General features: G+C 35.5%; 2 protein-coding genes across 2 annotated transcripts; one reads left to right on the top strand and one right to left on the bottom strand.

Moving 5' to 3' along the window:
- Window positions 1–20: 20 nt before the first annotated feature.
- LOC128216059 (M-phase inducer phosphatase-like) lies at window positions 21–4,960 on the bottom strand. Its single transcript, XM_052922651.1, has 8 exons — window positions 4,956–4,960; window positions 2,642–2,687; window positions 2,165–2,329; window positions 1,667–1,816; window positions 1,267–1,413; window positions 765–994; window positions 438–555; window positions 21–158 (listed from the first exon to the last, which is right to left on the bottom strand). The coding sequence occupies exons 1-8, from the start codon at window positions 4,958–4,960 to the stop codon at window positions 21–23; spliced, it is 999 nt and encodes a 332-aa protein (XP_052778611.1).
- Window positions 4,961–8,546: 3,586 nt separating this feature from the next.
- LOC128216057 (cdc25-like protein phosphatase twine) lies at window positions 8,547–14,805 on the top strand. Its single transcript, XM_052922650.1, has 8 exons — window positions 8,547–8,551; window positions 11,086–11,131; window positions 11,860–12,027; window positions 12,366–12,515; window positions 12,812–12,958; window positions 13,329–13,558; window positions 14,252–14,369; window positions 14,668–14,805. The coding sequence occupies exons 1-8, from the start codon at window positions 8,547–8,549 to the stop codon at window positions 14,803–14,805; spliced, it is 1,002 nt and encodes a 333-aa protein (XP_052778610.1).
- Window positions 14,806–15,041: the final 236 nt, after the last annotated feature.

The following is a 15,041-nucleotide window of genomic DNA, read 5'->3' as shown; positions in this document are numbered from 1 at the left end:
GACATCAGCTCAATGGCGTTCTAGAAGCGCAAGCTGGGGCGAAGTCGGTTTGCGCGTTCCCCCGCTGTCCAGGACTTGGACTTGGCCCGGAAGTGACGCAGATCAGTCACGTGGTCCTTGTGCAACATAGGCTTGTATTGCTGGGGCTCGCATTGGACCTAAAACAACAATAATTATGTATTACGCGCTTCCCGGGTATAAACATGGTACTCAGACGGTTTTAAAACTGTATAGTTAGAAAACCATTTTATTTTATTTTATGCTATATGCTCTATAGTTAATGCCTAGTATATTTTTGCTAGGCACTTACAATTATAACCATAATTAATGCGCTCAATATTTATATCTGAAAACATGGTGCTGAAAATTGAAAACTTATCTTTAAACTAATTAGATTTATCTTTTTTCTTACGACCTACTTTACTTTTTGTACATACCATATGTTTATTAAAGAAAGCCTTGTATCCGCCCTCTAGCAGGTACACTTCCGGGAAGGCTAGGCGCGGGTAGACGTCCGTGTGGAGGCTCCGGTCCTCGCTTCGTAAGTGACGGTACCTGAAAATGATAGTACATACGTTTTACAATTTAAAATGAAACAAAAACTTCACATCATTTCAATAAAAGCGCTCTATATAACGTAGTTGTTTTCAAGCACTTTCCAAAAGTTTTCCTCACTTTTGCGTTTGTCGAATGTAATTTAAGTAATACCTCATGAAAAAGGCTTCATGATTTACTAGAAAACCTTATATAATTCGGACACTTACATTTTCGGTCCCCTCTCGGACGAGAACTCGCAGTGGAAGACGAGCACGTGTTGACCGGATGTAGCGTCATCGACCACGTGCGCGAGGAGAAAGTCTCGCACCATGTCGCGCGTGAATAGATTCACAGCTCCCCGGATGTGGCCGCCTTCGAACTCGTACGGGTAGCGGCAGTCGATAACTGTCACGCGCCCGATCTTGTCGGCATAGCAACCACGCAGCACCTCGTCCATCTGGAATATGGGAGAACAAAGTCAAGTAGACGATTAATCACTAAACATATCAGATTCATCTTGATAGTGACATGTTAATTTAGAATTTATTTGAGTTGTTTAACAAATTTATTTTACAAAACTATTATGACAAGAACATTGTAATTAGTTAAAAGTGGCTATTATTGGACCCTCACCAGTTTATGACTGATTTGACTTTACATGAATAGTACAATAACGACCCTTCGAGCATCTCAATGACTAAATAGGTAATCATCTTTATTTGAACCTACAGTATCGGGTGAGATGGCCTTTAGGTCCTTGTGTTTGCCGGAGACGGTCGGGATGGTGTAGGTCCGGGAGCCGTCCGCAACCACTTCCGGGTCCGTGGACAGTGTGTATACCACCGACTTAATCTCATCGCAGTGGCCGCTAGAGGTCTCCACATCCTGCAGAAGAAACATGTCGCTATTAGCAAACAAATCAACCAATCAATTTACATGTAAGATCATGATTATTGTCCGGTACAGTAATAGTAATAGCAGAATATCATTGTCAAATTTATAATTATTATACTATTTTACTTCAATTAAAACAGCAAGAAATGGTCGTATTACATAGATGAGATATTTGTGAATTTATTGTTATTATTGTCTTGATAAAACAAGAACAAACGAACAAAACAAAACATACGTTTAGAGTCATGCTGCTATTGGCGACCTCTGCTATTCTAAGGCGCTTGGTGGACGGAGTATCATCTGGCTCATCAGCTAGACGCTTGCTGGAGAATAGGCTTCTCTTCACATCGAACGACAGGAAACGGCCCAGTGGCTTACGGCATACCTGTGTTGAAAAGAAATGACATAGGTATTATTATAACATGATAAATCTATCAACACATAAATGAAGTATTGAATGAATTATATTTTCGATGAGGTATTCATTCATTATATAATTCCTGTAATCAATCTTAATTATTTCATTTATCAAATCACTAACTAGGAATCATAATATCACTCATTCATATGAGTCTTCGGTACTCCTTTAGATTGTTTAAATCGTTATAATATTCTCAGATGCATTTACTAGTTTAAATTCACATCAATGTTTTATGTTTCAGAGGTTATTTCCAGATTATTAAGACATGTGCAATTAAGTAATAATTTTTTCCATTATTTTGATATAACTAACCTCAGTGTAGGATCCGTCAAGACCGGAAGTGACGGAGGGGGTGTCGGTGACTGTCCAGTGTCCAATATCTGCCGAGTTGCCTCCTTTTGCCGGCGGCGTTATGAAGGCGCCGATGTCGCTCAATTCCTGCTTGCTTGGGGTCGTCAGTCTCAACATGGCGGATATCTGCGCGGGAAACAACATACATGCACGATAAAAAGAGTAAACTTTAAATCTATAAAAAACAACAGTATAATGTTTCTGTTAAATATAATACAAACGAAAACAGTTTCGTCTGACGCCACAATAAATTGTTTCATTTTTGACCATTTTGCTCATCTAGTTATAGTAATAAATAAAGTATATGGGGTGTTCCATTTCTAAGTAAAATGGTTCGAACTTTAATAAGCTCTATATCCTTATTTTCAGAATTCTTCATCCTAGCTCAAAAAGATCATTAAGGTCCATCAAAATTGAAAATAAAACACATGAACTTACAGTTGAAGGTCCGCTGCTGCAGATGCTACTGGTCTCAGTCTTGGTACTGGAAAGATAAAACACAGAAATATACCATAAATCTCCGTCACACGCTAACAAGCTCATATTATCACACAGCGCATCTTTAATTAGCGCAATTTGCGGTCTACAGTCACATGGCCCGGTTTGGTCACAGCTAGACCGGGCAATATGCCACCATAAAAGACAATGATTACGCATCTCCATGATCAAAGACGCCGCGGGTGCTTGATTGAACTGATCAAAATACACGCTGAGTACCATAATCACGGTGTGCTACGACAAGTGGCTGTTTCTCAAATTGTTTAAGTTAATATGTCCTTAAATAATTTCATTTTATCAATCAAGAAACGGAAAACAACAATAAAAATATTTAAACTAACCTAATATAATTAATTTACTGATGTTAAGTAATTCAGTTGTTTTAATAATAAAAGTTGCTTACGTCGCTTCTCTATCCATATTTTAATCAAAAATCAAACGCTGAGCGTTTTCACTATTTAAACCGTTTTACTGTAATATTAAAAAGCAGAACCAGTTTCCGGTATGAAGTCAATCCACAGACTGACAATAGTTGTCTGGCTCTGATAACATGTAACTATATATTTTTACCCCCATATTGCACAAAGCTTTTAATGTTGTTATTTTGATATTGTTTGCAAAGTGTACATACGGTGATATAAGGTTTCGCAACATAATGTTTTTCTTTACATTTTGAGTAAATGTGCTCAAACTGTTCTCAGTCTAATAGTGTTTGTCTTGCTTTAAATAAGTGCGTTCTTTGCTTTTACAGAATAAGTATATAGAACGTGTATAATCTCAATGTGTGGGCTTAAGCCAGTTTCGGGCATTGTCCGTCAATTTCTCGTATGATATTGCAATAACCTTTAGTAGCAAACTGCTAGAACATTCACGATGCTACGAAAACGCCAATCGAGTTTGTTAAGTTTATTATGAAAATATTTCACGCGAAAATGCCGAGCCTTTATATTCAAATCGGAAAAGACGCAAAGCCACTATATTTCGTTTTTAACCCCTTCTCAAGTTAAGGACATATGCAAATAAGTGCATCCAATTGGTGTTTTATAAATCTATCGAATCAATAATTAAATAAAAAAAAAACATCACTTACAAAGTCAAAGATGATTTTACTGTCCTGATGAAAGTATGATTTTTTTTTTTAAATTATTTTAATAAATCAACCAAACAAGGCGTCAGGTAGAAATAGCCCCTCCCCTTTTGACCTATGATTCTTGTCGTGTATGACCCAATAAACGCTTAATTCGCATCTTTCTGGCATGTTTTTATACCGACCATATTGCCCAGCACTGTGGCTCTTGATTGTTTTAAAACGACTTAATTAAGGGTCATAATATCCCACGTGATTATTTCGCCTTCTGTTTTCTCGTGTATTGTCAACATGTCAGCCTTAACTGCCCATGCACTGTGGTTACACCTTGCACGATGTCACAATCATTCTTTTAACATTTACCTTCCTCTAAATATTTATAATACATTTCGAAATATGACGTGTTCAAGCTATCCCTATGCCATCGTCGCTTTAATAATTACCAATCACACATTGAACTATACTAGGTTAAAAAGAATCTTACTTATTTTGCATTCCGGTTGTATTTCTTGATTTTAGTTATCTTTGCATTTTAAACATGGAGAGAGAGAGAGAGCGCGTGCGCCTGCGAATGCCAGCACGTTAAATACAGACAATGGGCAATCTTTCTGTCATCAGAAAAGAAAAGAATAGAAATGAACGATTGTGTTCTTGTCAACATTTGAGGTGTTTATTAGACTGAACTCATTTCCTATCACAAAGGTGGGGTGTTTATTAGACTGAAGTCATTTCCTATCACAAAGATGAGGTTATTGTGTTACAAAGGCCACATATTACCGAGCGATCTTATCGACTTCCACCTTATTATACCCCAAAAAACGAAATGGATTATCAAATAAATTGCTATTTATTCACCTCAAATATTGTACTATTTACCACATTGCTTGTTGATGTCATTTGTACTATTTGTATGTTTTATGATCAAATAAACGGATTGTTATAGATTGACTATTCCAAAAAGGTAATGTAACCATGTATAGTTATACTGTTTAATGTTCTTGTTTATAGGAAGTCTACAACGTATCACAAAATGTTGATAAGAGGTTTGTATTTTCCTTATAATAACAAGTAGTTAAAGACTTCATACGTTTCCCAGGAATACTATTTTGTATCTCACTGTAAGACTCATTTTACATGTACATGAATTCTAGAGCCTTCAGAACATACCTCATATCTGATGCCGTTGTATTCCAAAAAGGTAACATTTTGTACAGCATAATGCAATATTACAATGTTATCAAATGAAAATTGTGTTGATACTGTACAGATGCCTAACTAATAATAAAATCGGGAACAGGAGTCACTTGGAACGAAAAGTCGTCACCATGAAGTCATTTACAGTTTGTACCTGAAGTAATTATAAAGTTTGTTCTGTTTACAATACGAAAGAAATCAAACAATGTTTAATATACAAACAGTTAAAATATCGGTCTTATTGTTTGTTAGGACATTAAAGTACAATTTAAATCTAATTAGTTCTAAGTTGTAGCTAAATGCAGCAATTAACTACGTGTTTAATAAGCAAGTTCAAAGGCGTGAACAATACGGACGATCGCACCTCTGAGATGTAGAGAGATATCACGTATCTTGACATACATGACGATGATGATGAGGAGGAGGAGGAGGAGGAGGAGGAGGAATCAGTCCATAAACATTTCAACCATCCAAAAAACTCTGATAACTCATTTTTTAACAAGTCATAATTTACCAATCATATCATATTTTTCCTAGTTTTAAAAACTGTAGAATTATTGTAAATCGTTGCGTGCACCCCGAATGGCTTTAACCCGTAAGCGAGTGTAAATATGCTTACACCCCGCCACCCCAAGATCACATTTCAAAAACAATAGATATTGTGTAACAAAATTGATATTTCATAACTTCATGCCATCATTTCTTATCCTTGTTGTTACATATAGTCTGTCTATAACTTGGATTTTTACATAACCTGGATTTGTGGTATATAACATTTCATCTCTTTTATGTATGATTCCGGACATGTTTAAGGTATCACACCGTATTTAAAATTATTACATACACCTGTATAAAAACATAAATTTTGAGAGATCAACCGTTTATTACTCACTAAATAATGTATGTACGGAAAATGATTATTTTTTTTATAACAAACAGACAGACAGTTCATTTCGACTTCTGTAGTGCACATCGTTTCAACACATGTTTATACTGATCAAGCAACGTGTATGCATAATAACAAGACTGTAACCGTGTATTCAATAGCTGGAAACGCAAAAACATTAAATGATTGGTGAAAGTAAATAACTTTTCTGATGTTAAATACTTCAGTTTTATTAGTACTGAAAATTGCTAACGTCGCTTCTATCTCCAAATTTTTAAACCAAGAACGAACGAAACCGTTGTATTAAGATATAATATAGCAGTATAAGTTTCCGATATGAAGTCCACCTATAGACAGACAAAATTGTCTGGCTCTGATAACATGAAAGTATGTATTTTCACAACTTCTATTTCACAAAAGTCCACTAAGATGATAAGGTCTTCATTTTGATATTATTTTCAAATTTTACATACAGTGATGTAAGGTTGTTCAACATATATTTTCTTTACATTTTGAGCAAATGTGCTCAAAACTGCCCTCAGTCTAATCGTGTTTGTCTAGCTTTAAGTAAGTGTGTTCTTTGCTTTTACAGAATAAGTATATGGAACGTGTACAATCTTAATGTGTGGGCTTTAGCAAGTTTTGGGCATTGTCCGTCAATTTCTGTATGATATTGCAAACACCTTTTGCAGCAAACTGTTAGAACACTCACGATGCTACGTAAACGCCAATCGAATTGCTTAGTTTGAAATGAAAATATTTGTCGCGAAAATGCAAAACGCAAAATGAAAATACGCAAAGCCACGTCAATTCGTTTCTTTACCCCTTCTCCAGATTACAAAATATGGAAATAAGGGCAATTATTGGTGTTTTAAGGGAAAGTTGCATTTAAAATAAGAAAACGAGAATCAGGCACTCTTTTCACTTATATTCTTGCGTATTTGAATGAGATGAATAAACTCGAACAAGTTCAATACCTATAAAATTTAATGTAACCACGCCGATGGACCACGTGAATGACCTTCGTCAAAGTCCAGGACAGCGGGGAACGCTCTAATAGACTTCACGCAAGCTTGCGCTTCTATAACGATTTTGTGATGACGTCATTAATGCCGACGTCATCCTTGTTTACGCACGAGCAAGGGCCTGTGCGATAGAAGACACTGACTTGTGCATATGAATGGAAAAGTGCTTTGCAATGCTTAGACTCTTGAATGTATAGTAACATTTAAAGGTGATCTGTGGTAGAAGACTTGCATTTATCTTACAATGTTTTGAGATCCCGTTTGTCTGTTTATGGATGCCTGTTCGGGTTTACTCCTGATCTATTCTTGATTCTTTGTGGGGGTTTTCTTTCGTCTTTTGTTGTGTTGTGTAAAGCAATTTAATTTTAACTTTTGATTGTATTCATTAATTTCTTATGTTCCGTGAAAAGTGTTTTAGAATAACAGACGAACTTAGTCACAACAACTTAAAATAACTACCACTATTTACATACTAAATATTCTTTTTACTACTAGTTTAAACAAAATGTGGTATAAATATATTTTTAATTATTTACTCTATGTAGTTTTATTTGCAATGTTGCTAACGATAACATTAGTTCAAATATGTGCTTCATGTATGTCTATATATACGATATGAATACTATTATATTTGCTGTTAAGTCATTTTAAAACAAACATGAAACTCATTCTTTATGTTTCAAATCTAGTAACCTTTTAAAATAAAAAACATATTTTACACAAATGGCAACCAAACATTTTAAACAAATCGCCATTCGACGAGAAGATTAACTAAATGAGTAAAAGCGATGTGCTAGTCGTTATGGAAAAAACATCCAGTTGTTAGTCATGCACTTATTCAGGCAAAGGTCTTTATGCATTTGTCTGTGTACAAATTTGAAACACCATCCTTGAGAGTACTTTATCCATGATATTGAAAGAAAAGAACCATGTATAAGTTAAAAAATCAAGTCTAAAACGTAGTTTTGATCGCATATTTTGTAGCATGAACATTAAATGTTGCATTAAACAACGTGCAAAATAACGATTTTTGACGCCTTACCGAAAGTGTGAACGTGGATAACCATTGTGTTGCAATCAAGTAAAAGACAAGTAAAGAGTTAATGGAAAAATATTCAAATGAATTAACTTCTAATAATAGTTTAATGTAGATAATAAATATTTGTTTATAAAAATAAGATTTTAATGCTGCTGTTTTCAGTTTTCGGAATTTAGAGCTCTATGATTCTGGCTTATGTGTCTGTCAATGCGCGCGACATCTCACCGACTCAAAGGTGCGATCGTCTGTATTTATCGCAACTTTCAACTTGTTTATTATGAATGTCCTTAATTACTGCATTTACCTTTAAATAGGCATAAATTACATTAAAATAATTTCCTCATCAAGAACATAGACCGCTATTTGAACTCTTTGTATGTTTAAATATAGTTTGGAATTTCCGTATTGTATTAAAGCAAACTTTATAATTACTTCACGTACAAACTGTAGATAACTTCACTTTGACATCTTTTCTTGCCAAGTGACTCCTGTTCGATAATTCACATTTCGTTTGACATTTCAACGGTATCAACGTATTTGCAAACTCTTACTTTTTTATCAACTGTATCGTGTTTAAAGGAATGTTGCCTTGCTGGAATACAGCAGCAACAACTATGAGGTAAGTGTTATGTATCAATTCATACAATGTTAATGTATATATACATAGTACATGTAGATCTGTTAAATGTAATGCAATCCTAATCGTATGTGTGAGTAAACAGCGTTTGACTTGAATCGTTCGATACATTTTGTCGCTTCGATGATACGATCAACAGCAATATTACTTCCAACAAAATTTCAATACACAATATGTATATTATTAACAAGCGTATTTAAAACAAAATGGTAAAATATGTATCATAAATAAATGTTGGGTTTCTATAAATCACACAAAAGCAATTTGTTCCGCTTAATAGATACGTTTTCAGCAAGGAAGACTTATTGCAAAACATGGTATGATATTTGAATTTTTTGGATAAGACAGCTATGATTACAATAAGTGACACCTTGTAGACTTCCTATATTCAGGAAACATGATAACTTCCCTTGTTAATGTTGACACTTACAAACTATTGTCGACAGAGTACAAATGCACGGAAGCTGATAAGATCGCAAGGTTATATATAGTCCACTTATGTGGCCCCTGTAAATTTTATCAAAGATATTTATCTCTTTATTGAAGAAATGTATTCATTAATCACGTGAAATCGATTTCCCATGCAATCACAAATAATTTCCGTTGGCTATATGTTTCGGGCCCTAGGCATTCGCAGCCTCTTTCTCCCTTCATCTGCAATATATATTTTGCAAATCTTTACTTCTTTGCTTTCTATACGTTAATGATATGTTTTATAAATAATTCTTGTTTGAAATTCATTAACTTGAAGGAATCTCATTCTAAAGAGTTTCCTAAACCATCCCTACCAATGCCATGACAGGGGCGGTGAGTGCTGTTATGCACCGAAGTTCTACGAGAAAGAGTTATACTACTAGTATATTAATATAAAAATTACCATCATTTTAGGCTCAGCCTACATTTTTTTATAGAAAATGTCTAGATAATAAAAGCATCTAATTGTTCATAGTTGGGATAAATTTATATCAAATGGTTTAATGCGGATTTATAGGAATAGACACAAGGTGTCCTGTTTGTGAAGAGCATGTTTGAGAAATCTAAGGAGCTATAACATGTTGAAAAATCAGTGATTCATTGTACAATGTATAGTCACAGTACCTGGACGGTCAATGCTGACATGTTGACAATACACGAGAAGACGGAAGGTGAAATTATCACGTGGTAATTGATGGCCCTAAATTAAGTCGTGTTAAAACAATCAGGGGCCACAAATCTACCTTTTTGGTGGGTAATATGGTCGGTATAAAAACATGCCAAAAATATGTAAATTAACCGTTTATTGGGCCATGTATGACAACAAACGCTGGGTTAAATAGGGGACAGGCTATTTCTACCTGAATCGTTGTTCGGTTGATTTAGTAAATCATTGTAAATCCAAAAACTATCATCAGGACAGAAACATCATTTTGACTTTGTAAGTGATATTTACTTTATTAAAACCTACTGATTAAGTTAATATACCATATTTGTAAATCACCAATTATTGATGTATTTTGTAATCTTGAGAAGGGGATAAGAATCGGAATTTCGTGGCTTTGCCTATTTTTGATTTGAATATAAATGGCTATGCATTTTCTCGAGAAATTCTTCATAATAAACTTAACAAACTCGATTGGCGTTTTCGTAGCATCGTGAGTGTTGTAGCAGTTTGCTACTAAAGGATCTTATAGCATCATACAGAAATTGATGGACAATGCTGAAATCCCCGTTCAGCCCACGCATTCGATTGCCTTAAGTTTATACACGTACCATATACTTATTCTGTAAAAGCAGAGACCGCATTTACTTAAGGCAAGAAAAACAAGATTAGAGAGAGAATAGTTTGAGCACATTTACTCAAAATGGGAAGGAACACATTATGTTGAACAACCTTACATCACTGTATGTAAAATTCGCATTATAAGCTTAGTGCAGTAACGTGGAATTTAGGTTGTACTAACATGTTTTCAGAGCCAGACAACTATTGTCAGTCTGTGGATTGTCTTCATACAGGAAACTAGTTCTGCTTTATTTTATGATAATAAAACGTTTTCTATATTAAACGCGCCCAGTGTTAATTCGTGCTTTAAAATATGGAGAGAGAACGGACGTAAGTTGTGTATTTAAGGTGTTTAGCATAGGCATTTTAATACATAAGATGACATTGCATTGACAACACTTTTTCAATATTTCAATTGTTGTTTAACATTCTGAATTGTTGAAATTAAATGATTTAAGGACATATTTACGTACGGTAACCGTATTGAGAAACGGCCACATGTCGTACCACGCCGTGATTTATGGTACTCAGCGTCTATAATGATCAATCAAGCACCCGCGGCGTCTTTTATCATGGCGATGCGTAATCATTGTCTTTTATGGTGGCATATTGCCCGGACTAGCTGTGACCATACCGGGGCATGTGACTGTAGACCGTTAATTGCGCTAATTGAAGATGCGCTGTGTGATAATATGAGCTCGTTAGCAAGTGCCGGAAATTTATGGTACTAGTATATTTCTGTGTTTTGTCATTCCAGTTTCAAGACAGAGACCATAAGCATCTCCAACAGCGAACCATTAACAGTAAGTCAACATGTTTCTTACTTACTTTTATTTCTGATAAAGATTTATATGAATGTTTTTGCATTATATATAAATTACCCGCAACATGCTCACGCACACACATATACACACGCATCCCAGTACAGTGTTGTTGTCTTTTTAAGGAATGAATTGCGGGGTTGATGTCATTACCCCCGCAATTCATTCCTTATATTTACACCAAAAGTTCATTATTTCATTCAAGAATTGTTAAAAAAAATCTTCATTTCATTTAAGAAAACCTTTCAGTAATTCGTTCTTACCCATTCTGTAAATAGAACGACCCGACTATAACCGGAAACATTTCTTTCAAATGACGTCACAATAACGCGGGAAAAGATCTACCACTTGAAATCACTTTAAAACGTAAAATTGAAACACTTCTGGTACCATTATATTTAAAATATAATAAACTAACACTTTCAAAAATGTTGATCTATATTTTACGGGACCTGCAGACACAATACAACCAATAAGATCAATAGCTTTCATGTATATTGTTATGCAATGACTTACCATCCGAACATATCCGAAGATATTGCGTTCATCGATTGATGAACGCAGTTGCCGAAAGGCAGTTCATTTAAGGAATGGAAGTTGAGGTGTAAATATTAAGTTGTGAACCTTTTATTTTATTTTTAATACATAGCTTCCAATAATATTATTGATTTTTGTACTAAAATAATAATTTTGCCTTATTTCCCTTGTAGCTTTCCGACATGTTTAGACTTACGACTCCAAGCAAGCCGGAAGAGAGCGACATCGGCATCTTTCTCACTCCGCCAGCCAGGGGAGTTAACTCTGCAGACAAGGATGACGAATGGGCAGCCACCGACACCCCACCCGTTACTTCCGGTCATGACAGATCCGACACTGAGGTCAGTTATATCAAGAGAAATAATTACGTTAGTTTTAAGAAAAAAAAGTCAATTTATTAGATATTTCTAAATAGTTTTAGCCTGAACTCGCCATTCATAAAACAAAGAACGAGATATTCGAGCAAATATAAGGCCCGAAAACTTATCCGAGAACATTTTAATGAGTTTTGCCATTGCAATCAGCTATCAAAGTTATGGTTATATTGATTTATTGGATTTGATTGATTCAATGATGAATGATCGATTGTACGGATGATAGAATGATGGAATAATAGAATGATTCAAAAAATAAAAATAGTTAATTGATTTTCTGAACAAGAGGATTTCTGAACCAACAGGTATGCCGGAAGCCACTGGGTCGATTCCTGTCGTTCGATGTGAAGAGAAGCCTGTTCTCAAGCAAGCGTCCAGCCGATGAACACGAGGACACTCCGGTCAGCAAGCGCCTGAGAGAGACAGGGGTCGCCCTTAGTAACCTCTTTTTGGACGTATGTTGTCTCTTGTTTTAAAACACGTTCTTAACTATCAATATTTTTACCCCAAACAAACCAACCGACTACATTAACTATGCGTTTACAAATATTAAGAGCTTTCTTCGCTGAGCTGTGTGATTAGTCAATGTTGCTATTCCGAAAAGAAATTTGGGATGTTTCGCCTCCGTTGGCGAATGCTTCAGTATTTTAAATGAAAACATCAACAGCAACAAAAAATACTTTTTGTAATGTCAATAATGATTGGTTCAGATGTTTTGTAACGCGTCATGTTTCTTAACCAGAATGTGGAGACCACTAGCGGCCGCGGAGATGAGATCAAGTCGGTTGTAAACACGCTGTCCACGGATCCGGAAGTAGTGGCGGACGGCTCCCGGCCCTATACCATCCCCACCGTCCATGGCAAACACAAGGACCTCAAGGCCATCTCACCCGATACGGTAAATTCATAGACTGTTTTCTTTTTAATTATTATGGCCAGATCACTTTTTAATGAATTGCAGTTTTCTAAAGCGGGTTAATTATTGGTCAGTACACTGGCATTTAAGGGAATTAACTGAGTATGTTTGGCACGTTAACTAGTTCTTATAATAAGCATAGATCATTCTTGGGTTTTAATCAGGACCTCCGTTTTTTGGTCCAAAAAAATATTCCTTTTCAGTATATAATACATTTGCTGTTTATGAGGTAATATTATTCTTCTGTTTGTCAAATTTTAAAGAATAAAGAATATAAAGAACAAAAACAAAAGAGCAGACAACTAACCAATGTGACTTGTAACACTTTACTTATATATGTTCCATACTCCAGATGGACGCGGTGCTGCGTGGTTGCTATGACGACGAGATCGGGCGACTGACAGTGATCGACTGCCGCTACCCGTACGAGTTCGAAGGCGGCCACATCCGGGGCGCCGTGAATCTATTCACGCGAGACATGGTGCGAGACTTCCTCCTCTCACACATCGACGATGACGCTACATCCGGTCGACACGTGCTTGTCTTCCACTGCGAGTTTTCATCCGAGAGGGGACCGAAGATGTAAGTGTCATAGAAAGTCTAATATTTTCGAGTAAATCATAAGCCAAACTCTTTGCTCAAGTTTTTAAACAACGTTTAATCGATAGTTTTTTACAAAAGTGGCGTGCTGATATTGCAAACAGTTTAAGTCATAACCGTACAATCACTGTCGTGACTATTAATTAATCTGCATTTCCATAATGTATCTAAATAACTAGATAAACAGCTTCTTATATCTAGTATTATCAATATTGTTATACGTGAACATTCTCCATATTTCTTGAGCTATCTTGAATTGTTATTGATATTGGCTAACTTGTAACGATGATCACAAGCATGAATATTTTGTTTAATTGTATATATTTGTTTGACGAGATGCTTTGTTGCATAAGTCGAAATAAACTTCTGTTCTGTTTTGTTCTGGTATTGACGTTGTAAATCTGACACTGACAAGATGTCAATATTGTTTGCCTTTATATATTAAAATGATTTTACATGTTCCATAGCAATAACTAAGTAACCTAAACAGAATATGATTGATGTATATTTGCGCATCAGATATAATTGGCTTTCGTTTTGCAAAAATAAAATTAAGAATAAATGTAAGGAAAATGCTAGGAAAGTAGATGTACAACATAATAAAAAGCCGTTTTATGCTTATAATACGATATTTTATTCTAAACTGAATTACATATTTTTTTGATGATATTTTAGGTACCGTCACTTACGGAGCGAGGACCGGAGCCTCCACACGGACGTCTACCCGCGCCTAGCCTTCCCGGAAGTGTACCTGCTAGAGGGCGGATACAAGGCTTTTTACCACAAACACATTGTATGTACTAATTTATTCAAGTATGTTTTTTTAATTAAATTATACTTAAAATGCGTTTAAGAGCAGTTTAACATAGAAATATAGAGCGAATTAATCGTTTTAATAATTCTAAGACCTTAGCATAGATTAGTATATGATGTATGCCATTAGCTAAAAACGAAGATCAACGGTGTTATCCCGCCTAGGAATTTTAAGAATGTCTAAGTAACAGACGCTCTTTGAGAAACATAAACACGTATTTGAATGCGATGAATAAAATCGAATAAGACCAATACATGTACCATTTATCCTGTTTTAGGTCCAGTGCGAGCCTCAACAATACATGCCGATGTTGCATAAAGACCACGTGACTGACCTTCGTCACTTCCGGGCCAAATCCAAGTCCTGGACAGCGGGGGAACGCGCAAACCGACTTCGCACCAGCTTGCGCTTCTAGAACGTCACTGTGCTGATGTCATTATAGCAACGTCATAGTTCTCGCGCATGCACAAGAGAAGGTTTTAAAGAAGACACTGAGTTGTGTATAAGAATGGTAAAAGTGCTTGGCAGTGCTTAGACTATATAATATATAGCAACATTCAAAGCTAATCTGTGATGCATATGTCTCAATTTGGGGATATCGTTTTGTTGTTGATGAACGCCTTCGAATATAACTTTGATTGTCGCTCCAAT

The sequence above is a fragment of the Mya arenaria genome, chromosome 14 (genome assembly GCF_026914265.1).
Source record: "Mya arenaria isolate MELC-2E11 chromosome 14, ASM2691426v1".
NCBI lineage: Eukaryota > Metazoa > Mollusca > Bivalvia > Myida > Myidae > Mya > Mya arenaria.
This window is presented reverse-complemented; position numbering and strand designations above follow the sequence as displayed.